This window comes from Leopardus geoffroyi, chromosome C1, assembly GCF_018350155.1.
Source record: "Leopardus geoffroyi isolate Oge1 chromosome C1, O.geoffroyi_Oge1_pat1.0, whole genome shotgun sequence".
Taxonomy (NCBI): domain Eukaryota; kingdom Metazoa; phylum Chordata; class Mammalia; order Carnivora; family Felidae; genus Leopardus; species Leopardus geoffroyi.
In genome coordinates this window covers 211,046,130-211,071,252 of record NC_059328.1, presented here as the reverse complement: position 1 = coordinate 211,071,252, position 25,123 = coordinate 211,046,130, and the positions used below count along the sequence as shown (strand labels likewise).

The 25,123-nt window shown below is 42.3% G+C and overlaps 1 protein-coding gene across 2 annotated transcripts; it reads right to left on the bottom strand.

The window, feature by feature from the left end:
• Positions 1-19,585: 19,585 nt before the first annotated feature.
• Positions 19,586-22,897, bottom strand: CCL20 (C-C motif chemokine ligand 20). 2 transcript variants are annotated; one of them, XM_045475164.1, is made up of 4 exons: positions 22,737-22,897; positions 21,474-21,588; positions 20,680-20,757; positions 19,586-20,028 (listed from the first exon to the last, which is right to left on the bottom strand). In XM_045475164.1, exons 1-4 carry the CDS (start codon positions 22,813-22,815, stop codon positions 20,007-20,009), a joined length of 294 nt encoding a protein of 97 aa, XP_045331120.1. In that variant the 5' UTR covers positions 22,816-22,897; the 3' UTR covers positions 19,586-20,006. The 2 variants fall into 2 exon arrangements, with proteins under 2 accessions (XP_045331120.1, XP_045331121.1); XM_045475165.1 differs by having other exon boundaries at positions 21,474-21,585.
• Positions 22,898-25,123: the final 2,226 nt, after the last annotated feature.

Sequence of the window (25,123 nt, the reverse complement as noted above, 5' to 3'; positions counted from 1 at the left end):
CTGTTCCTTTCCAATTCTCTGTGGATTCAGAGTCCGGGCTCTTCGTCGGGCTCAAGCAGTTTTTGTGAGCATCTCCAAGAACTTAGAAAAGAAACTGGATATGGAAAATAGTGCAAAATAGGAATTTGTTTAAAGGTGGGTGGTTTTTAGGCTTCCGTTTATAAAATGGTCTGACCCAGTTTTCAACTAGGTCAAGATGTGGTAGACTGAGTTAAATCATGAAAGGCACAAATTACCCTAGAGCAGAGGAAGATTTTTGTGAAGTCACTTCCTAGCTGCTCCTTTAGCTTGAGTGGAACTGGCCTTTCCAGTTGAGGGAGTGTCCTGCCCCCGGGAAAAGTGAACTCATCATTTTCCCATCCTCCTCCCAACTGTGACCAGGCCGCCTGTGCCTTCCTGTTTTAATGACTTGGAGTGACCCTAAATGATTGGCATTGTGGTGTTTTTCATCTTTCATCTTTTGTTTCCTTTTTCTTTTTTTCTTAGCAAAGTAAGAAGTAAAGACACTGGCAATTTAGAAAATCTAACCATTTTCATCTTTTTTTCCTTCTATCTTCTCTCTGATATCATAACTCCTAAATATTGCCCCCATTGACCTGGTCGTTTCCCCAAGCATCTACAAATGAGTAAATTAACTGGACTTTTCTCTTATGACCATTGTTGGCTGTTGGGTTTTTTTCCCCCTAACTTCTATTACTTGGTTTTGTTGAACTTTGAAATATAAGCCCTCTTGATTTCCTGTAAATATTTGTTCTTTTAAAAACTAAGCCTCATTTTATTCTTACCCCATGAACTTTTAATTTCCCGATTCCCGTTAGACATTTCTGATCGATTTCTCTGTTTTCTGTTAAAACTTTGTTTCTCAATTCTCTTTCATGTATCTTTCCCCTTCCTTCACCTGAGAGGAAAATGGTCTTAACAGCCTGCCTGCCTGCCTTTCTCTCACTCTAGTCCTTCCTCATGTTTTTAGTTTTTATACATTTTATAAATTTTTCCCTCAGATTTCCTCCCAACTCATTCCCTACCTGCTTTTCTCCTTTGTGTCTATGCCTCAATTTTCCCTTTGAAGTTTTCCTTCGTTTCCTCTTTTTTCTTTAGGTCTTCATGTTCTTGCTTCATGACAAGAATGCATTTATTGGGGGGGGGGGGGAAGCTTCTAGTAAATCTCCTATAAGCAAGTGGGACATTTGGCATCTGACCTTCCTTGCCTGCCCCTTATGCTCTCACACATAAACCTGGAGTCTCAGCCATCATTCATTTTCCGGGATAAGTTTTACCTCTGCCCAGAATGCTTTCCTCTCTTCTCGAACTTATCTCCTGCCGTTCCTCCAGTGCCCGTGCAGGACATCACCTTTCCATGACCTTCCTAGCCTGGTTTAGTCAAAAGTCATGTCTACCTCTGCCACCCCATGGGTTTAACTTCCTTATCAGTAAAAATTCAAGGTGGGATTATAAATTGACGTGTTCTTTTTTCCTCTTTACCTTTTTTGACAGAGAGAGAGAGAGAGAGCAGTGGAGAGGGGCAGAAGGAGAGAGAGAGAGTGAGAGAGAGAGAATCTTGAGCAGATTCCATGTTCAGTGTGGAACCTGACATTCAGGTCAATCCCACAACCTTGAGGTCGTGACCTGAGCCAAAATCCAAAGTCATATGCTCAACCAGCTGACTCACCCGGGTGCCCCTAAATTGACCTGTTTTTAAATTTTTCAGATATAACAGCATAGGGAAAGAGTGCATAAAACAAATATGGAGTACATTGAATAGTAATTTTTAAAAATCCAGAGAGCCTCCACCTGGGTTAGCACTCTTCAAGGTCTCACGTATCCTTTGTCACACAGACGGCTTACCCCTGAAGATAACTGTTATCCTCTCCTTTTAGGCTAATCACTTCCTCACTTATCCGAAGCAGGCTCCAGGCTCCGAGCTGTCAGCACAGAGCCCGCCGTGGGGCTCCGAACCCGCAGACAGTGAGATCATGACCTGAGCCGAAGTCGGGCGCTCAACCGACTGAGGCACCCGGGCGCCCCTCCTCACTCTACTTTAGAGTCTTACCACTTTCGTATGCCTTCTTAAGCAACAACATTTCATTTTTCCTGATTTCGACTTTTATAAAAATGGGATCATCCCAGGGGTAGGGCACGAAGATCCCTGCCTTTTGTCTTGTTTCTTGCACTCAGTGCTGTGTTTGAGATTCCAGGCTATTGCGTTTAGCTGTGGTTTTGCTTATTTTCCCTTCCGTGCACATTTTCCATGGCATGAGAGCCCACAATTTATTCATTCACTCTAAAGTTGATGGACCAGTTTGGAACTACTGTAAACATTGCTGCTGCAGACATTCTTATACAAGAATCCTGGCACATGTGTGCATGTTATTTCTCCAGGTCAGAAATGGGACAGAATCGCTGAGTCACAGAGAATGCTCCTGTTCAGCTTTGGTAGGAAATGCCAAACGGTCTTCCAGAGAGGTGGTAGCAATTTATATTCCCACTGGCAGTCCGTGGAAATTCCTTTTGATTCAGAGCCTCACCTTCTTTGCCCATCTGATGAGCAGGAATGGGCATTTTCATCTCTCTATGCCCAGAGCTACCCAATTGACTGGTTTCTAGAGGGTGTTCCCATGCATTTATTAGTATATGTGCTGTCGAAGCAAGAACTCCCATGGCTTTATTAATTCATAAAACTCCCTTATGTTTTATGTTTCATTCCAGACTTATGCCGTGTCTGACGATTTTCCAAGGACCTACCTTTGGAGAACTGGGGTTAAGCACGCATGGAATGACAACTATTCTGAAAACTTCTTTTCTTTGACACGTAAAGGCTTTGCTCCACCAGCACTGCTGGGGCATAGGACGAAGTTTGTAAAAGCCTCTGTGCAGGGGATGGGGGGGGGGGGCAGGGGAAGGGGGCTGTGGTGCATCCCATGACTCCAGCCCTAAGAGAAAGGATGGTCAGCACTCCACATTCCTGAGCTCGGGAGGGGCCTTTCCATCCCGCCTTTCCATTCCAGAAGTTCTGGAATCAAGAGATCTGGGCTTTCCAGGGACTTTCTGTGGAGTTCTGCTACCCCTGGAGGCAGGATGCCGGCAGAATCACTCATTTCTACCTACCGCCTGGGGCCCCTCCTGAAATTCTCGTCCCGTCCATTAATAGATGCTCAGCAGTAAATTTTCTAAAATTACAAGTTTCTATGGATTGATTTTTAAAATTGTTTTAATGTTTATTTATTTTTGAGAGAGAGAGAGAGTGCAGAGGAGGGGCAGAGAGAAGGGGGAGACAGAGGATCCGAAGCGGGCTCTGCGTTGACAGCAATGAGCCCAATATGGCACTCAAAGTCACAAACTGTGAGATAATGACCTGAGCCAAGCACTTAACCTACTGAGCACCCAGGCCCCCCAATTTTTTTAATTAAATAATGCAAAAAAGAGACCCTTTGGGCCCTACCTAGCACTGTCTCTTCATACTTCTTCGGAGATTATTTACCGGAGAGGTAGTAGAAATGAGATGGAGTGAAGTTTAAAAATGTAAAAGAGGGGCGCCTGGGTGGCTCAGTCGGTTGAGCGTCCGACTTCAGCTCAGGTCACGATCTCACAGTTTGTGAGTTCGAGCCCCGCATCAGGCTCTGGGCTGATGGCTCAGAGCCTGGAGTCTGCTTCGGATTCTGTGTCTCCCTCTCTCTCTGCCCCTCCTCCCCCGCTCATACTTTGTCTCTCAAAAATAAATAAATGTAAAAAAAAAAAAAATTTAGAACTGTTCAGGGATTCTCTTTTTAAATGCCAGTGTAGTATTGCTAGTAAAAATTTCCCCATTTAAAAACCAGTGTTTCCCTTAATTTAGATGTTAATTAAATGTATGAGTCAATGCTCTATAATGTTTTAAAATGACGTTTGGTTAGGGCCCCTGTGAGAAGTTGGTTTAAAATTCTCATTTGAAAATCTTTTCCACATTTGACATTTCCTCTAGAAATACTTGGACAACGTGTGTTTGAAAAGGTTCCTCAAATTGAACGTTAAGTACATGCCCATCGGAGAAGTTATTTAAGAACTTCCTCCAAAGTTGGTAGGAAAAGCGAATGTCATTAGAAAATTGTGAATTTTTGCAACACTCTCAGAAAATGAGGTTTGAGATGGAAAGAAAGATTCTCCAGGCTCAACCCTCCCTGTTATCAGCCCCTGGCAGCCTCACCCAATTCCTTCTTAACTGATGAATGAATCCTTCTTAATGAACGATACTTATAAGTCAATGAAACAAAAAATAGATTAAAGCTTCACTCAGAATGATCACATGTGCCCTCATAGTCAGCCATACTGTTTTTTAAAAGTCAAGAATAGGCAACTTTTTGCAAGAAGAGAATGTCATCAGTAAGGGGGAAAGTAGCAGGGGCTTTGTAGAAAAGAAAGAGCACTGGGATAGAAATCTCATAGTTCACATTCTAGAATCTTCTCGGTATCTACTTGGACAAGCTCCCTAAGCCTCATTTTCTATACCTAGAAAAAGAGTTAAATTAAATAACATCTAACATCACAGGCAGGCTTTAATTTCTGTGAAAGATTGATACTGAGGCCCCAGAATTAATAAAGCAATACAACTTTTTTATAAATCAGAAAAGATCATAAAATTTTACACTCTCAAAAGATAAAACTTTTTGCAACAATAACAAAATCACCACACACTTACCAGAATAGCTAAAAAAAAAAAAAAAAAAAAAAAAGTTTTTTTTTTTTTTTTTTTTATGGCATCAGTAAATATTGGCAAGGATGTGGAACTTTCCTACATGGTTGGTGGGAATTTAAAATGTTATAACCATTTCAGAAAAAAAAAAATATGGCACTTCCTTATAAAACTAAATATGTATTTACCCTCTGACCCAGAATTCCACTCCTAGTTAATTTATCCAAGAAAAATGAAAATGTATGTCCACAAAAATACTCTACAAGAATATTCATAGCAGCTTTCTTCATAAAAACCCTAAACTAGAAAGATCTTGGATGTCCACCAACAGGTGAATGGATAAACAAACTGTGGTATATCTATACAATGAGCTATTACTCAGTAATAAAAGAGAAATAAAGTATTTCTTTAATATTTTTTTCAGTGTGTATTGAGACAGAGCTTGAGCGGGGGAGGGGCAAAGAGAGAGGGAGACACAGAATCTGAAACAGGCTCCAGGCTCCAAGCTGTCCGCACAGAGCCTGACGCGGGGCTCTAACCCACGGACCGTGAGATCACGACCTGAGCCGAAGTCAGATGCACAACCGACTGAGCCACCCAGGCGCCCCGAGAAATAAAGTATTAATACATACTTCAATCTGGATAAGTCCCCAAACCTTGCTGAGTAAAAGAAACCAAACACAAAAGAGAATATATCTTGATAACAGATTAGATTACACAAATGTATGCATTTGTCAAAACCCATGGAATGGCACATTTAAGATGTGTGCATTTTGTTTCAAGTAAATTACTTAAAAAAAAAAACTGGAGTACTGGAACAAATATCAAACCACACTCCCTGATATGCAGGCTGAAATAGTTGGGAGTGGAGTGTGCTAATGTCTGCAAGTCATTGGAAATGCATCAAAAACATGTCAGATTGATGATGGAGATGAGCAGACTTAAATGTCTATCATGATATCTAGTTATCATATGGGTGTTCACTGTACAATTGTTTCCATTTCTCTCTATGTTTGAAAAACCTTATAACAAATGCTAGAGAAACAAATCAACAAGAAAAAGGAAAAGGAGATAATTCACCTAGTCATTGGTCAAATTGATAACAACACAGAGAAAAACATTTATTTCAAGTGATTTGTAACACAGCAGTGTATATAAACCTAGTGGGATATATTCTACATAGACCTAAAAAAGAAATTATAAACTTCATTTATTGGTTTTATGGTTAAGAACAACATTGCTACTATTTTGAAACTATCTCATAAATACCGTAAGATAAAGCAAGTAAATACATCGTTATTATCAGGAGCCAAGATTGACAGTGCAAAAGGAGAGACCAACACTAAAACCCAAGCATCTAAGTAAAAATTCTGCAATATTAATTACAATTGCAAAATGTAATATTTAATTGGAAATATCTATAGATACTCATATATTTTTAGAAACATATTCCCTAGTCCTTTTTCCTGGGAAGATATTAGAAGCAGTACACCCAGTTACAACCAGTACCTTAGAACAAAGATCTTGGTTTCTTTACAGCGCCCCCACACTCCCAGACACAACTATGATTTCTTGGAGAAATCACAGATTCCAGTTCTGAGGCACAGAAACTGCAAGATAAGCCTGGGATATCTTGCTGTTGAAACAAGAAATGCGCAAACATCACTGGGTACATGTCAGACACAGGAGTCAGGTTTTAGGACACTATGGGCTCCATGAAGCCTAAGGGATTGTGACACATCGAGTGAGTAAATATCCATACTATTACCCAGAGAAAGGAAAGGAAACGTTCGCCATCACTGGCGGTGTCTACCGTACCAAATCATTATCCTGAAAATTAATACCTTTTTGGGAAAATCATCCCCAAGCGCTGAAGAAAAGCTCTTCTTTCCAGAAGAACTCCAACCAGTAATATAGAAGGAATAATAGGAGATTTATAACCACCAGAAATAATTGATTCATGCAGGGACCAGCAGTGGATGTAAAACTGCTACATAAGTTATGTCGCAGATATCGGCATGGTGTCCAAGTACCATCCCACAGATTGCTTACTATTTACAAGGAGAATTACTTCCTTTACAAATAAAGAGATAGCTGTCACCACCTGAGCCAAGCGACCAAATCAGCATCACTAATTGTGGGACAAACTGGCATTATGTGCTTTGTGAAGGGAAGCACATGATATTAACCTCACCTATGAAATCATGTCAGAAGATTTCACCTGAATCTAGTCAGCTCGTAGGCTTTGCTCCTCCAGGAAATATGGAGGACAGAGAATAAGTGAAATTAAAAGACACAATCACCAAATGCCCAATGTGTAGTTTTATAAAATAATTATTCGAGCAAATTATTCAAACAAATAACTAGCGTAACTGTTCAAAAGAGGTATAATAAATCAACAAGCACAATGTGTAGACCTTTGTTGGAAACTAATGTGAAAGAAAAAACTAGCCAAAACAGATATGTGGAGCACAATTTTGGGGAAGTATAATATGGATTAGGCACTAGATATATTATAAAATGACTGTTAATTTTATCAGGGGTGATAATTTACCTGTTAATCGTGGAGGAGAATTTCATTGTTTTAGGAGGTGCCTGCTAAATTCTTATGATATGATAGCCTTATATCTGAAACTTACTTTGAATGATTCAGCTAAATAATTCTGGGAAAGAGTCAGACAGACAGAGATTGAAAAAAGCAAGAGAACAATGAGGCAAAATGTTTAAAAGTGTCGAAACTAGTTATTCGATACACGGTGTTGCTCCCAGCCTTTCGAATTTTCTCCACATCCGAAAATTTTTGTAAGAAAAATGTTAACAAAAGGAGGACACTGTAATGAATAAATGAATGTTTTAGAACTAATAGAGAGTATAATTTAGAATAAGGTTAAAATACGGGGCACCTGGGAGGCTTAGTCGGTTAAGCATTAGACTTCAGCTCAGGACATTATCTCGCAGTTTGTGGGTTCAAGCCCCATGTCGGGCTCTGTGCTGACAGCTCAGCGCCTGGAACCTGCTTCGGATTCTGTGTCTCCCTGTCTCTCTGCCCCTCTCCTGCTCGTGGTCTGTCTCCCTCTGTCTCTCAAAAATGAATAAATGTTAAAAAAATAAAATAAAATAAGGTTAAAATAATATTAATCGAATACACTAAACAAAACCATGATTCCATCCACAGTGAGCAACGCAAACGAGGACCTCAAGCAAGGATCAGATTATGTTATTCACCCTCCAGTGGTTCAAAGTCAAGTCCCAAATTCCCTTCTGTGTCTCCTGCCATACTCCTGTCTGTAATCCCCACAATAGTCAGACAAATGACTTTGTTCTACATGATAGAAACGACCTTTGTACGAGGTCCCTTTGTTCTCCCAGTGTGCTGGATACTGGAAATGGACTCACTCAGCCTCCCAACTACCCTCCTTCTTGTCATCGGAGAGGTTGGAAAGCTAAAGCCACAGTTTTCAAACCCCTTGCGGCCAGGGTGCTGGGTGTGCCTGTGTGATCTGCCTGTTAGATGTACTCGTTCAAGATTTGGAATGTAGAAATAAGGCAGGGTCATCTTCACATTCCCCTTTTCTGGTTTTTGCTGTCTGGAAAAACCACGACATCGTGAGGTTTCTCTGCTAGCATCCCAAGTCCATCTCTCCCCGCGAGGGTAGGGAGTGATCGGTGCCTCTTGATGAGGCTTTGAGGCTTTCTAATCCCTGGGTTGAAGATCCTGGCACCTATTTTCCAGTTTCTAGATAATCTAGAGGTGGCTGAAGTGGAGACACCAGGGCCACTTCCAGCAGTGGGTGATTTCAATCAATATTCTTGGTTCCCATGGTGGGTCACTTCTTTATGGTTCTAGAATTATTCCTGGAGACCCAACTTTGAATGCATTCTGTCAACCCTTCCAATAATTTTCAAAGACCTAATTTCCTCCATTGAAACCTTTTTTGATTAAAATACCTACAGGGGCTTCCGTTATCCACACTGAACTCTGGAAAGTTTTCTGAATCTGAGAAACACGTATCTTAAAATATAAGATATTTGGAAATAACAGGAATTTACATTTGGTCAGAAATTCCATAATGTGGAACATCAAACTACCTTGGGCGCTGGAATAGAGTACCAGACTCCACCCAAAGCCTATAGAATAAGAATCTCTCTGGGTGGAGTCTAGCATGTATTTTTAAAATCTGTCCAGGTAATTATGATGCAATCTGCCTAACACAGAAATCCATGGACAAGCATGCAGGATTTTAAGGTGCAAAGTTTGTAGATGTCATGAGATCTAATCTTCCATCTGATGCAAGAATCTCCATGCTGACATTTTGATATTTCCCAACCTTCCTCTTCTACAGATAACCTTATCGTCTTCAGCAGTTTATCAACATGGCAGGAACTCTGTGTTAGGAAAAGCCAGCTTTGCATCAAGAATGAAATAACTTCTTTCAAAACCATGCAATACAGTCCGTGCCCAGGTTAAACATGTGACTTAGAAATGCACATTTAACTTTACAAAATTGCATATTAAGCTTATAATTGCATACGATACACTACCAAGCTCGTAAAAAATAGTTTTGTTAGCTTAAAGCGCATTCCAGATACTGTTTATTTACCAAAACAGAGTCTCAAAGTAGTACATTGCAGATTCGTGGAATTGTAAGATACAAGATTAGAAGCCATCTTAGAGATGATTATTTTAAAACAGGGACCTGGAGTGAAAGGCACAACTTGAAAATAATGAAATTTTTTTTTGTTTGTTTTTAGTGTTTACTCATTTTTTAGACAGAGGGAGACAGAGCGTGAGTGGGGGAGGGGCATAGAGAGAGGGAGACACAGAATCTGAAACAGGCTCTGGGCTCTGAGCTGTCAGCACAGATCCCGACGCGGGGCTCGAATCCACAAACTGTGAGATCATGACCTGAGCCGAAGTCGGACACTTAACCAACTGAGCCACCCAGGCGCCCCAATAATGAAATAATTTTTAATGAATGTGTAAATGAATAATGAAAGTACATTTTAGAAAGTGACCTCAGTGGCCTTTCCTTTGATCTTTTACTCCGTCGTTAACGTTAAGTGAGGAGTGATGTATATCATTTATTTGGGGCAGCATTCAGGCCTCTTTTCAAATAAGCGACACTTTATGTTCACTTCTCTACTTAACCTTTCTTTATTTTTCCCTGGGGCCTCTCTCACCTTGAGATGCTCACTAACCTTACCCGACTACGGGTCCAACTCCAAACTCAGCAGTTAGAGAGTTGATTAAAGACGGAAAAGAAAACAGAGCAAAATAAAATAACAGAAGCTTCACAGAAATCTGCGGTTCTGAAAAAGATAAGAGGTCACGGGTATGTGTGCAATGAACTTCAATCAGAAAGCCAAGGCGGAGGGGCGTGTTTCTTCTAACATCGCCGGTGAGAGCCTGAGACATAATTGAGAATGGAAGCCCATCTGCTCTCAATATTCTGACTCTGACAATGACACTGGGTTGCTGCTTTCTTTCTTTTTTTAATGTTTATTTATTTTTGAGAGACAGAGAGATAGAGCTCGAGCAGGCGAGGAACAGAGAGAGAGGGAGACACAACCTGAACCAAGGGCTCCAGGCTCTGAGCTGTCAGCACAGAGCCTGACGTGGGGCTCGAATTTGTGAGCTGGGAGATCATGACCTGAGCCGAAGTCAGACGTTTAACTGACTGAGCCACCCAGGCGCCCCCGGGTTGCTGCTTTCTACTGATGACAGAGGTAGACCACAGATATGCCCAAATTCCTTTTAATTTCTTATCCCTCTTTTGGGTATCAACTGCACTGAGTTCTCTGAAATTACAGACCTCATGTTAAATGAAAATCACCGATGTATGGTCTTGTACAGGAGCAGGCCAAGTTCACAATCATTCATTAACTTGGCAGGTATTCCTGGGTTCCCAGCATGTGACAGGCACTCTGCTGAGCTCTGACATAGAGTGGTGATCAAGGTCCTTGGTTTCTGGGTATGTGACCTGTGCTTGGAATGCTACCATTAATCTGATGATGGTCTCATTCTCTTCAATAAAGACATGGGTTTGGGGACCAAGCTGACATGGGCTCCGTTCCCAGCCTTACCTCTTGCTGACCATGTAATCTTGGGTATTTGTCCCACCTGGATGGCTCTGTCTTCCTGGTGCCCATCGTGGACAAGTCCAACATAGCACTGCTTTGAAGCAGGGAGTGACCTGATCCCATTGGGTAGGGAGAGAAAGCTCACTTATTTCCTTTAGATGAAGAAGGCCAACCCTTGGGGAAGAAAACATTTTTCTTGCTTTAATGGACTTTTCTTTAATCAACCTCCCAGTTTAAAGAGCTTTTTAAGATAGGACTCCTCTAGGCTGACTTTAACCTCCACAGAGATAAACAGATCTGTTCCCTTACTCACGAACTTTTTCCAGGAACCAAATTCACTTCACCGTCGAGAACCAGCTGGGCACTTGTAGAAATAGAGATTCGTGGACCTCACTCTAGACCTAATAAATCAGAATCTCTGGAAATTTCTATTTTTAACAAGTAAGAGATGAAACCCGATAGTTATTTCCATTCTGCTTCTATTTTTAAGTAAGTCTAGATATTTCATCAAAACTTTAGATAGCATTCATTTTTAAATTTTTTTCTGATTATGAAATTCATATGTGTACATGGTAGAGAAGTTTTCAAAAAGAAAATGAAATGTTAAGAAGAAAACAAAATGTACCCATTGTTCCAAGGCCTAGAATTAAGAAAAATAATCAGATTGGCGTTTCATTTTTCAATTTTTCTATGAATATGCATATATATTTTTATAATATATATGATACATAAAAAGATATATATAATATATTGAAATATATATACAGATATAGATTTTATTTATATTTTTATTTATATTTATATAATATATAAGCATGTTTATACATAATTTGTTATTTATAAATATAAATTTATAATGTATTTATACGAATATATTTATATTTTATATATATCTTATAAAATATATATAAAAGATATATATAATACACATAAGATATATAACATATATACAATATATATTTTTATAATTAATATAAAAATATAATCCTTATCTTTTTATAATATATATAAAATCAAACAATCAATTCTGTTTCTTTTCTTGTAGATTTTCTGTTTCTATGTATATATACTCTGAACACATGCCTGATTAGTATTTTACAGAAATAATTCCATTTAACTCTTATTTATTGAGAATCCCCTCTATGTACTCACTCTTTTAGGCGTTGGGGATACAGTGGTGAGTATCAGGGGATACAAGTAGAAAGAAATGTGCACCAATGAACTTACATTACAATATCAGAATGTGCTCAAGAAACTAGCCGACTGATACATAAATGGATAAATATCGATGATGCAAGGGGCAGGAATGATAATATTTGAGTGTCTATGAGGTGCTGAGAACAGTTCCCACTATAAATTCATTTCATCCTTATAATAACCACTAGAACAGCACATAGCAAGCGCTAGAATTACCCCCACTTTATAAATGTGGAAACAGAGGCACTAACTGCTTGCCGGTCTATCTGAGTAATTTACAAGCTGCTAAGAAATAGGTGGGAAGACAGCCTGGATCAGGTGGCCAGAAACGGGGTGACACATCATAAGGTTTCGGTTGGCAGGCGAGGAACGGAAGCCAGACAGGTTGAAAGAAAAGGTGGGAACCAAGAAATCAGAGACCTGCATGAGATTAAAGCACAGCAGGTGCACGGAAATGGGATTAGGAAGCCAGCAAAGAGGCAGCGTTCTCAGAGAGGAGGCAGTCAGCCTGCCTGGGTCGCTCCGTGCTGTTGGGGGTTTCTAGTTGGTTTTCCTGGGAGACAATGTTTTTACATGCCCCTCGTCCCCGGTCTGCCGTAAAGCGGAAAACACTCCTTCACGGCAAGTGACGTTTCCACCTAGGCTGACTCATCCCCAGGCAGGTTTCACATCTGGAGATTGTGGAGCCGATTTTGTACAGTGGGGCAGGGGGTCAGGCCCAGGCAAGGTCAGAGCCCAGCCGAGCGCGTGGCTGCGGCAGGAAGACACACAGGCAGTGAGAGCAAACCTGAACCCTGCCCCGGGAGCCTTGGGGGCGGAAACTGAGGAAATGGAATCCCTTCCACTGGTGAAACGCAGCTTCCCAGCCAGAGGGGACTGCACCCACTGGGCCCAGCCCTGGAGCCACGGCTTGGCAAACCGCCACCTAAGGGGAAAGAAAAAGCACAACGTTGTGACAAGCGTCTGCCTCCGCCCACATCACGGCGGGAGTTTGCTTCTCCAAGAAACAGACTTTTTAAGTCATTTTGATACCCCCTCCTCCCAAAAGTCTACAAGGTTCCATATTCTAACACTTGGATACATTCTAAAGTGGCAGAGCTCACAGGGGACTCTGAAGACGACCAAGAGCCAGAAGAAAGAAGCAACGTTAGGAAGCGTCAAACACCACGGGTGCTGCTGTCCGCCGGGCCTGGGTGGCTCAGCCAAGTTAAGCTTCTCCTGTTCCGCTCAGGTCATGATCAGGTCATGAGCTCCCGTTAGTGAGTTCCAGCCCCGCATCAGGCTCTGTGCTGACCATGTGGAGTCCGATTCGGATCCTCTGTCCCCCTGTCTCTCTGCTCCTCCCCCCCATCGTCTCTCTCTGAAACAAACATTAAATAATAATAATAATAATACCACTCGTTGTTACCGTCTTCACTGACACAGAAACATCTTTCTGCCTGATGCCTGCTCAGAACCTGAGACCAGCTGATTCCATCATATCTCACGAGACTGTGTGACACTAGATGAATTCTTTAATTCCTTTGACCCTCAGTTTCTCTACCTGCAAAACAGACCCAAAGGTAGTCCCTACCTCTTGTTTAAATGAGAGAATACATCAGCAGTCTTAGCAGCCTATATTAGCACCTAGGCTTACTAGTCTAGATATTATTGATGACAGGACTGCTACCCAATCCCAAATCCTTGCATTCGTCTGTCCTTTCCCAGACCGCTCATGCTCCCACTCTAATTCTGTGTTGTGCCTCCAACTCATGTCCACGATGGCCCGCTCTGGCCTCTCCTGGCAACTCTTTCCTGTTCTTCCATCCTTCGCTCCTCTAGCTCCTTGCCTGTATTGAAAACTGGGTGTGGGGGGCGCCTGGGTGGCGCAGTCGGTTAAGCGTCCGACTTCAGCCAGGTCACGATCTCGCGGTCTGTGAGTTCGAGCCCCGCGTCGGGCTCTGGGCTGATGGCTCAGGGTCTGGAGCCTGCTTCCCATTCTGTGTCTCCCTCTCTCTCCGCCCCTCCCCCATTCATGCTCTGTCTCTCTCTGTCCCAAAAATAAATAAACGTTGAAAAAAAAAATTAAAAAAAAAAAAAGAAAACTGGGTGTGAGGCAAGGACATCACTCTCCCTCTGGTCTTCTCTGACAAGCATAGGGCCGGGAGCAGGTTGAGACAAGCATTCCTGTGCCTCCATGATGGCACCTCTCCATTCCTCTACACTTTCCCCATCACCCCCTTTGAAGTACATGAGGTTAACACATCCCCTCTCCCTCACCACCCCCAGCTGCCAGCTGAAGGTCTGGAACAATCCTTCACATTCTGTGAAGACTTTGGCACAGGCCTACGGTCGCTTCTTTCATTCCTGTTGCTACATCAAGGTAGGCAACTTTACACCTGCCTGGCCCAACGTCACTTATAAAATGTCCCCCTCCTCCAATCAAGCTTCAACTCAGCCTCTATTTGTAACTTGGAGTTAGGGAACATGCTCAATGACACCATACGCAGGCAATCAACAAAATCCAGAAGGTAAGAAACTACAGAACAAATGTCCCGGTTTCTCCAAAACATCAATTGCAGAGGTGAGGGTGACCAGAAACACTGATTAAAAGTAAAAAGAAACAATCAAACACACACAGTGGTGTGGCCCTTCTCTGGATTTTCTTTTTCTCTTTCTCTCTCTCTCTCTTTTTCTAATTTTGACAGGGAGAGAGAGAGAGAGGGTGTGAGCAGGGTAGGGGCAGAGAGAGAGAGGGGGAGAGAGAGAGCAGCCTCCACATTGTCAGCACAGAGCCCGATGCAGGGCTCAAACGCATGACCCGGGAGATCATGACCTAAGCTGAAATCGAGAGTCAGATGCTTAACCGACTGAGCCACCCACACGCCCCTGGATTTTCATTCAAAAGAAAATTCAACTGCTAAAATATATATAAATAAATAAAAACAATTTTGGCGGGGGGGGGGGGAGACAAAACAAACAAACGGGGACTTTCTTTTTCAAACAGGACTATTTCAGTATTGACCAGGTATTTGGTAATATTGGGGAATCAGTGTTGATCTTTAAATCTATGATCCTGAAATTGTTCTTGCATTTCAAATATATATATTTATAGACAGAGTAATTTGGTGTCTGGGGATTCCTGCTAAGTTACTCAGGAGGTACGTAAGTGGAGAGAAATGAGTTCGATGTTAAGAGATGTGACAAGATGGCCGTTCGTTGGTTAAAGCTGTGTGAGGGGGGCTCCGTGTAGGATCCTCTGCCTTTGTACTTTCCCTGATACAAAGTGGGGAGAAGCAATCCATGGGGGTGGCCCATGCAACCGGAAAGGCTTCCAGTTCCCCACGCACCACACACCACAGTCATAACCCTGCACCTTGGCCCCTGGAGCCCCTCCAGCCCCTCCAGCCCACCCACTCTCCTACCCTTCTACCACATTGAGGCCTTTCATCTGGGGGCCTCTCCATTTTCTGCCAGTCTTCAGATACCGTCTGGCTTCATGTCATCTCTGGCCTACAGCCCATGGTTGAGGACTTCAACCTCTCTCTCTCTCCCTTCGACATTGACTGTCTTGCCCTCTTGTCCTCACGTTGTCTCTAGAGGCAAAGCCTATGCCTGGACTCATCCCATGAGTTCTCTGCTCTCACACTCGCCTTGCAACAGGCTGCCTGGCACATGCCAGTCGGAGGCACAGCACATCGAGTGTCCCCGACCTCGGTAAAACCGCGACACCACGGAAAAATCCTTCAGCCTGTCCCTGTGTCCTTCACGGGCTGTCTCAAAGCTTCCCCTTTCAGCTCAAAGCCCCAACTCTGCCTCTTCACTCGGCACTCTGAAAACTCTGAAAGGACAATGAGTGTTTCACTAAGAAAGGCAAGACCACCAGATGCGAACTCCGCGAACCTGTGTTCTGGAAACCCCTTCTCCCACCTCTTGAGGGAAGTTAACACTATTTACCCTCCTCTTAGAATCTTCAATTCTCTGGGGTGCCTGGGTGGCTCAGTCGGTTAAGCTCCTGACTTCAGCTCAGGTCATGATCTCATGGTCTGTGAGTTCGAGCCCCGTGTCGGGCTCTGTGCTGACCGCTTGGAGCCTGGAGCCTGCTTCGGATTCTGTGTCTCCCTCTCTCACTGTGCCTCCCATGTTCATGCTCTGTCTCTCTCTCAAAAATAATTAAACTTTAAAAAAATTAAAACAAAAAAGAATCTTCAACTCTTTAATATCCTCAGTGTCTTCTCAACCTCTTTCTCCTTCTGTCTGTCTGTCTGTCTTTCTTCTGGATTTTTCAATAGTTTCCCAATGTCAGGAAAAAACCAAAAAGCTGTCTTTCTAGCTTCCATTTCCTCTTCCTTTCGCTGCCAAACTATTTATCACCATTCATTCTTCAACCCACTGTTTCTAAAATCACCAATGACCTACAGAGTCGATTGCCAGAGTCAAAAGGCATTATTGCCCCATCCTGATCTTCTGTGGCCTCTTATTGACGTCTACACTAATGGGAGGCACTGGTGAGATACAGAAGAACTTGGAGCCACCCCTGAGGATACAAACCAAATCCGCATTTGCATTAGCAGTTTACACAGAGACATTTGGAAAAAGTAGGAGTGAACAACTGAGACGCATTCAAGCGGTCAGAGATTAATCCCTGGGAGAGAAGACTAGACTCTAATTGTAAATTAGTGGTGGCGATCTCTGTTCTCAGGACGACTGCACAGATAGAAAGGGCCACTCGGAGTAAAACAAAGCAAACTCCATCCTGTGGCGCTTCCTCCGGAGAAGGAGGGGCCTTGTTGGAAGTTGAAGGAGGCCTTTGCTGCTTCTCGATCACTGGAATCTAAGAAAGAGAATGGATTCGTGTATTACGTGTATAATTAAAAATCAGTTAAAAAGACAGAAGAGGCTAGTGAAAGAAGCCAGACACCAGAGTACATTCCGTGGCGTTCTACTCTTACTAAACCCAGAAGAGGCAAACTCATCTATTAAGAAGTGGATCAGAACAGCTGTTATTCTGGGGCCGTACAGACGTGAGGGGGCATGAGAGAACCTTCTGGGTGCTAAAAGCATTCAACATCTGAATGGCCCGGAGTCGTCACACAGGCGTGCACCTATGCAAAGCTCAGATTTGTGTGCTTTACTCTGCATAAATTATACCTGAATTAGAAATTAAATAGAAAGGTACACATTTTCCAAAATGAAAAAAAAGGGGGGTGGGGTGGGAGAGGAAGAGCTGTGTAAAGGGAGCGACCCCCCTAATCCACCCATGCGGTTAGTGCAGGGAGACTAAGGAATTCAACATTCAGATTGTACGGCTGGGACTCAGCTGTGCCCTGGGATCCCAGCTTGAGCAATGGGACTTTGTGATTCCAACTTGACCTCATAGGGGGGAACGCGCTGATCCACCCATGTGCTCATGGCCGTGTACTTGACACTGGAATGTTTTCACTGTGATTAATCAATTGGCATCCTGACCTGGAAATTTCAGTCCCCAGAAACTCAGCCAATAGTTACTAGCACTCCTAGTCTTGAGTCAGACGCCTTCGGAGCACCCATGTGCTACTTTCCTGGCTCCTCGAGGATCCCTTGCCCAGACCACTCAGGAGCCAGCCTGGTGCGGGGCTCCCTGACCATGGCCTGCTTTCTCTGTGCTGTTCCAAGAGAGGGGAACGGGTGTGGGTGGGAAGGAGGTCTAGAGTGATTCTTAGAAATCGCCAGTTCGGGGCGCCTGGGTGGCGCAGTCGGTTAAGCGTCCGACTTCAGCCAGGTCACGATCTCGCGGTCCGGGAGTTCAAGCCCCGCGTCAGGCTCTGGGCTGATGGCTCAGAGCCTGGAGCCTGTTTCCGATTCTGTGTCTCCCTCTCTCTCTGCCCCTCCCCCGTTCATGCTCTGTCTCTCTCTGTCCCAAAAATAAATAAACGTTGAAAAAAAAAATTAAAAAAAAAAAAAAAGAAATCGCCAGTTCAGCTCTTCTGCCCCTGTCTTTCCACACTGGCTCTCACTGAGTTCTCGTCATGTCTAACCTTACTCGCTGCCACTCTCTTCGCCACTTCTTCCCTTTCCCATTCCACTTCCCTTCCCCCCTGCTTGGACTTTTTCAGTGGTTCTTCAGGGCTCCCATGTTCAAGTTCAAACCACTAGATTTGGCGGAGATAACAGTTGCGCCTAACTTGCAACCACTGCACCTCCACCCCCACTCCCTGCATACTTTCCACTTCATCCAGTTTGCCAAATTGGTGGCACGCTTGACATTTTGGATGGGGCAATTCTTTATTGTGCAGGACTGGCCTGTGCATTCCAATAGGTTTAGCGTTCTTGTCTTCTGCCCACTGAATACCTGCGATACCCCACCTTCAGACATTCTGAGAACTAAAATATGCTCCCAGATATTTCCAAACAGCCCCTGCTTTTCCAACTGGGTGGCTCGTACTGGCCCTTCATACCTGAGCTCACGTATGGAATCATATACAGTTGCCATCCTCATGGTTCAAGAACACAGAGTGTTGACTATTTAATAGGATTCAACCAAGTATTCTTTCTTTCTGGAAGCTCTCACTACCGACGCCCTACCGCGCTCTGTGCTTTTCCTTACCCAGGTGTTCACACCATGTGTGGTAAGAGCTGATTTTCTTGTCCCCTCCCTCTCAACTCACTGCTCAGCCCTAATTACCTGGGAGCAAAGACCAAGTCCGAACTTAATCTCTCGGTATCTCAAGCTTCACTTGGCTCAGTACCTGTCACATCATAAGTAATAAACTCATATTTGATGAATAAACAAACAGGATATTGAGCATACTTTCCCTGATGACTCAGTGTTATTATTCCCGGGCATAGAGATGACTTCCAGGCTGACTGAGCCACTTACAGCTTTGGGCTCTACACCAATGACCCTCCGTCGCCCTGCTTTGTGGGTTCGTGGGTTTGGATTTTGCATCAGACCATCAGTGTGCTTGCCTCCCGTGATCCCTTGGGGCCTTTGAAATCTGAGGCAGACTGTCCCAAGTGCTGTGTCCAGGCACTCCATGAACTTTGCCCCCTGAACATTGCAATAATAACCACTCTGGTTCAGGACCCTTTTGTCCTATGTCTGGGTTCTTGCTGGGTTTCACGCCCCAGAAGTTCTCTTCTGCTTAGTGAGGCAATCAGTTTCTAGAACCCTTTCCATAGTCATTTTCTTTTTGGAAACTGCTTGGAGACGACCCAGGAGGACTTTTGAAATACAGAAATGTTTCAGTGCTGAAGTGCCCATTCCTAGGTCCCTAGCTGGACAAAGGAATTTCTCAGGGTGTTTTCGAAGTAGTTGTTATATCCCTGTAGTCTCAAAGTTTATGGGTACACTTTTTTATTTTGAAAAGTTTTACATCAGTAAACACTGAGCTATAGATCTCAGATTTAGGATTTTTCTAATTTTTGGTTTGGATGACTTTGAATAAAAAAATAAAATAAAGCACCTTTTCATTATAATTCGTATAGAATGAAAGCCAGGACCATGAGGAACAGAGTTAAGAAGAACAACCAGGCAGGAGTAAGTGGGGAAATACGATTCCTCCCCACCCCCAATTTTGGTATTTACCATGCCTTTAAATATTTTAAAAATATTTTAATATATATCTTAGTGTTATATAACTCTATCAACAAATAATTTTTATTTCATTCTGTTATTTTCAATATTTATTTTTAATCATCATTTTTCTCTTTTACAGGTTAATTACAACAGTTTAAGAAACAAACCTATGTAGACAGAAGAATGTTAAATAGTTTTTTTTACAAATAGCTTGCAGCTTACAAGAAAGGCTATATAACCTCATTCCTCTACACATTCATACTAAACCAAATAGCTTATAGGAAATTAGTATTAAATAGCAACACACACACACACAAAAACATAGATATAAATAACATAAAATAGAGTTTGACTCTAATGTGATGCTTAACAAAGCAAACTATGATGCAATATGTATCAACGTCATCAATTGGACAAGTCCAAGGAGGCACAAATCAGGTAAGTGCTAAACTCTCAACTGCCAACTCCAGCTAGATTCTTTTGTTCTTGGGCTCTGTCCAATTCCTTCGCAGAGAGCATCAGTTTTTACATCTTCTTGACTCTTTGGCTGTCAAGAGGAAGAGAAGAAAACAATAAGCAAAGACAGGGTGGACTGGCTGGTAGGAGTGCCTTTTGTACCTAAACATTACTTCTCATTAATCTCAGGGTGCCAGCAGCTCAGAGTCCAGATGAGGAAATCAAGGTTCAGAGAGGAAGGGCCCTGCCCAACACAAGTGAGCTGGCTAGAGATGGAAACAGGATTGAGCGCTTAGGTTGCATCTTTAAATTCAGTGTCTATGGCACCTTTGGATTAGGTGGCTTCTGTTCATGTTGATAAAATGTTACTCTCCATTATAATCAATGGAAATCAGAATATTGATCTCTGGTCGACTCTTTATTTTTTTAGTTTTTAACAAAGAAATATCATGCGGTCTGTAAATTCTATAAATAGGAGGCATCTTTGCACCAAAATGAAGAAGCTTGTGACTATTAAATGCATGGGGGACTAACACATCTCGTAAAACTCACTAAATTAAAAAAAATAAAAAGGATGTAAGTGGAAAAAAATGAATTTTTGTTTTATGGTCCAACTCAAATTTCCCCTTTAAAATTCTACAGTGCTTAGGTGGAAGGGTCCCAGCGAGTCTATGATCCACTACTCTGCACTTGACCTTTGCCCCAGACATTTGGAGAGGGACTGATGGTAAATATCTCATACCTGAGGATATGCACAGCCTGTTTCACCCAGTTCTTCTTTGGATCTGCGCACACAGCGAATTTTTTCTTTGTGTAAAAGCTATAAAAAAACAAAAAACAAAAAAACCAGAAAATTTTATTTGTGCTTCAAAAGTTTTGAACGGCTATGTCACAGAACACCCAATGGAAATTTTGTATTCCAGCTGCCTGCTCTACCCACTAAGCATGTTAGTTATTTCAGAGGTGAAACAAAATACCAAAAAAAAAAAAAATATTTCTGATAAAGCTTGATGCAAGAAATGAAAGGGACTCTCTCCTACTTTCTCTGCAACTGAACAAATGGTTGAACAATGGCTGGAAAACAGTCTTAGAATGATTTAATTTTGTTGCCGGTGGTTACACTAAACATGAGTATATCTGACTAATTTATATCATTCCGAAGTATAATATCCTATATGAATCAAGAATATTATATGTGAAAATATAAAAGCCCCAACCATTCCCTGGTGGAAGATGCTCATTTCCAAATTGATGTCTTCCATATTTTCATGAGCTAACGCGTTAGGTGCTTACAAGTTTATCTTAGAAAGCGGTTTTTGCCCTCGACTCTGTTCTTTTTCTAAAAAAAACCAAGCTTTCACCTTAGTCCTGTCCTATTTAAACTTTGAAGTACATATGCCCTATCAAAACAAACGTGTCTTTGCCACATGGGTTATTTCTGAATGCAACTCCAAAAAAAGCAAACATGTTTTGAGACTCGAAACATGTTTTGAGACTCAATTGATACAATTGAATTCAAGTCAGTTGGTAACTTACATGATTGCATTGATATCACAAGCTTCATTGGACAGCTGCTGCGTGAAGCCCACGATAAATCTGGGATGAAGGATGCGTTCTGTGTACCGAAGGCAGCAGTCAAAGCTGCTTGCTGCTAAAAAGAAATTGCAAGTATTGAGTCCACATGAATGAACGTATCTTGTGATAGTATTACAGAACTACTTGGAGTTGGAGTTGTAGATGCTAAATAAACTATTTAGAGAAAGAGTTCCAATGGCTTTGAGACCTGATTTAACGTAGCTCCCAGCTCTCTTTAAAAAAAAAAAAAAAATGGTTTATGTGCTGAGCAATTTTGGTTCGAAAGTCTAGAAGCACGTGATCTCCAACGAAAGGAATATCTTTACTAAGAAACACAAATGGACAGTGTTTTATTTTAAGTTCACTATAATCACTCAAGAATATGAGTACCTCCCACTTGAAGAAACTCTTATAGATAAGCTTCCAAATTCAGAAAATGAAGAAGTATGGAGATCTTAATCTATTATCTGGCCACTGGGTACTAAGAGGAGGGGAACGGCAAGAAGTTATAAAGGAAAATGTGATTTATAGGAGCTGCTTATCCGGGCTGCAATTGAAAGTGTAATATTAATGGAAATATTTTAATTTAATTTATTATTTTAATGTTTTATTTTGATCATAAAAGTTCAACACGCACATTTTCAGGGATGCACCTGTCATTAGACGTCATGTGCTCTGACAGTCAAAAAGCAATTCTTGGACATTCCCCCCCCCCCCCGGTTAAATTATAACCTGCTATACGGTAAGGAAGAAATGTTGTCTCCAAGTTGGCAAAAGATGGCCCCAAAGCCGCGTAAGGATGGAGAAGACAGGTCCCATCATCTGCCCTTAAAGGGTGAGTTTGGATCTTTACTATTTAGCTGAGAGGTGAGAAAGTTGGGAAGGTGGGAGTGTTCCCCACATTTCTGAATTGACCCCATTTACTGGTAATGTTACCCAATTTACATCACTCCCAGAAATAGCACTTTGGCCTTGTTGCAGAGCTTGGGGGTCTCTAAGAGCCCACCCACCCACCTCCAAATCTGCTGGGATTGCCAGCAGAGAGAAAAGCCCAGTCAGCAGCAACCTTTCCCTCCTCACTCGCCAATGAGCTGACAACTCCCATCACTTCTGAAGACTTTCTAACAGGCTCCCATTCTTTGGGGACCCCCCGGGTGAGCTCAAGGCTTAGTGGAAAATGAAAATAGTTCTTCCTCCTGCGTTAGCAGAAAGAGTGATACTCACCTTCTGACTTGCTGCACAGGTGGAGTAGCAGCACTGACATCAAAGCAGCCAAGAGCAAATTCTTGCCACTGTCCATCATTTTCAGCTCAGGGAATAGATCTGCCCAGTGCTGGGTACCCAGTGTGCTAGGAGTGCTGCTGGGTTCTGGTAGCAGCCTGGGTCTGGGATGGCCCTACTTATAGCAAATATTGGGAATGTACACAGAAGGCGTGTTCTAACGTGGGTTTTCCCCCATTGATCAACCTGCCCCATCATGTCGTCACAAAAAAATAACCACAGGGAAAACTTCCTGCCTTTCCCTAATGTTGGGAAGCTGTGAAGGTCAGAGGAGGGGGGCGGCATTTGAGAAGGGGAAAATCCTGCTAAATCCTTTGGATTTGCAAAGAAGGAAAAGCTGCCCAGCCCTGTGGCTCAGGAAAGGTTTTCATGCAGTTTCAACTTAATGTCTCGTCTCTGAAAAGAGAGGACAAGGATTAACAATGATACAAAGGTCAGTCCTACACCTGGACATTATAGGACTCTATTGTTCACACTGTATTTGCTTTCCAGAGTCAACTGGGAGCAAGAGGATGAGACAGGACGCCAGGCATATTTGGGGACGCATTTACAATTGAATAGTTGGTGCTCAGCTATCCCCGAAGACCTTGTATTTCCAAACTACCACTCAGATTAGGTAATATGACAGTGGTGTAGTAGTTTTCCCAATTTTGGCAGAAGATACCAGACCTTAAGTGTGACTCAAGCCTCAATCTTGATGCCATGCCAATTCTTTTAAGAATCTTCTACATTTATATGACTAATCAATATCGCAGCCCAGAAAATACTCCCCGTCTGCCCTTAACTCTTCATGCAGATGTAGTTTTATAACTCAATACAAAGTCTCAGAAGAGTTGAAGAATAAAGACAATTCACAAAATAAATGTCAAATAATAGTGATAATGATTGGGGCGCCTGGGTGGCTCAGTCGGTTGAGCATTCGACTTCGGCTCAGGTCATGATCTCGCGGTCCGTGAGTTCGAGCCCCACGTCGGGCTGTGTGAGGACGGCTCAGATCCTGGAGCCTGCTTTGGATTCTGTGTCTCCCTCTCTCTCTGCCCCTCCCCCGCTCATGCTCTGTCTCTCTCTCTCTCTGTCAAAAATAAACAAATATTAAAAAATTAAAAAAAAAATAATAGGGATAATGATAATAATGTAAAATGAATCCCTGACCTATGATGGTATAATAAGAACTCTCCACAAGGGAGAATATCATTGTATGTTAGGGATTAGGTTTGTAGGAAGGGAGTTTTTGGAGATAATGGAATTATTTTCTATCCTATCACAGGCATGGTTACACATATCTACATGTATGTTAAAATTCCTAGAACTGTACATCCAGAGAAAAAAATGAATAGTATTGTATGATTATTTAAAAAAATAAATTAAAAAAACCCTGAAATCATTAAACAAAAACTATCCACTAAACACAAATATGGTGAAAGTAAATAGGTCAATTGACAGGATCATATGGTTCTTATCTTTTCTTTTATTAATGTGATGTATCACATTGATTGATTTGCGAATGTTGGACCAGCCCTGCAGCCCAGGAATGAATCCCACTTGATCGTGGTGAATAATTCTTTTTAATATGGCCTTTTGTAGCAACGTGGATGGAACTGGAGAGTGTTATGCTGAGTGAAATAAGTCATACAGAGAAAGACAGATACCATACGTTTTCACACTTATGTGGATCCTGAGAAACTTAACAGAGGACCATGGGGGAGGGGAAGGGAAAAAAAAAAAGTTAGAGAGGGAGGGAGGCAAACCATAAGAGACTCTTAAAAACTGAGAATGGGGCGCCTGGGTGGCGCAGTCGGTTAAGCGTCCGACTTCAGCCAGGTCACGATCTCGCGGTCCGTGAGTTCCAGCCCCGTGTCAGGCTCTGGGCTGATGGCTCAGAGCCTGGAACCTGTTTCCGATTCTGTGTCTCCCTCTCTCTCTGCCCCTCCCCCGTTCATGCTCTGTCTCTCTCTGTCCCAAAAATAAAATAAAACGTTGAAAAAAAAATTTAAAAAAAACTGAGAATAAACTGAGGGTTGATGCGGGGTGGGACGGAGGGGAAAGTGGGTGAAGGGCATCGAGGAGGGCACCTGTTGGGATAAGCACTGGGTGTTGTATGGAAACCAATTTGACAATAAATTTCATATTAAAAAAAAAGAAAGTAAATAGGTCAAAAAAAGATATACCATGTAAACAGTAAAAAAAAAAAAAAAAGCTGGAGTTGCTATGCTTATATCTGACAAAATAAATTTTACAACAAAAATTGTTACTAGAGATAAAGAGGGGGTTCCATTATAATAAAGGATAAATTCATCAGGAAGATACAAGATTTATGATCATATATATAC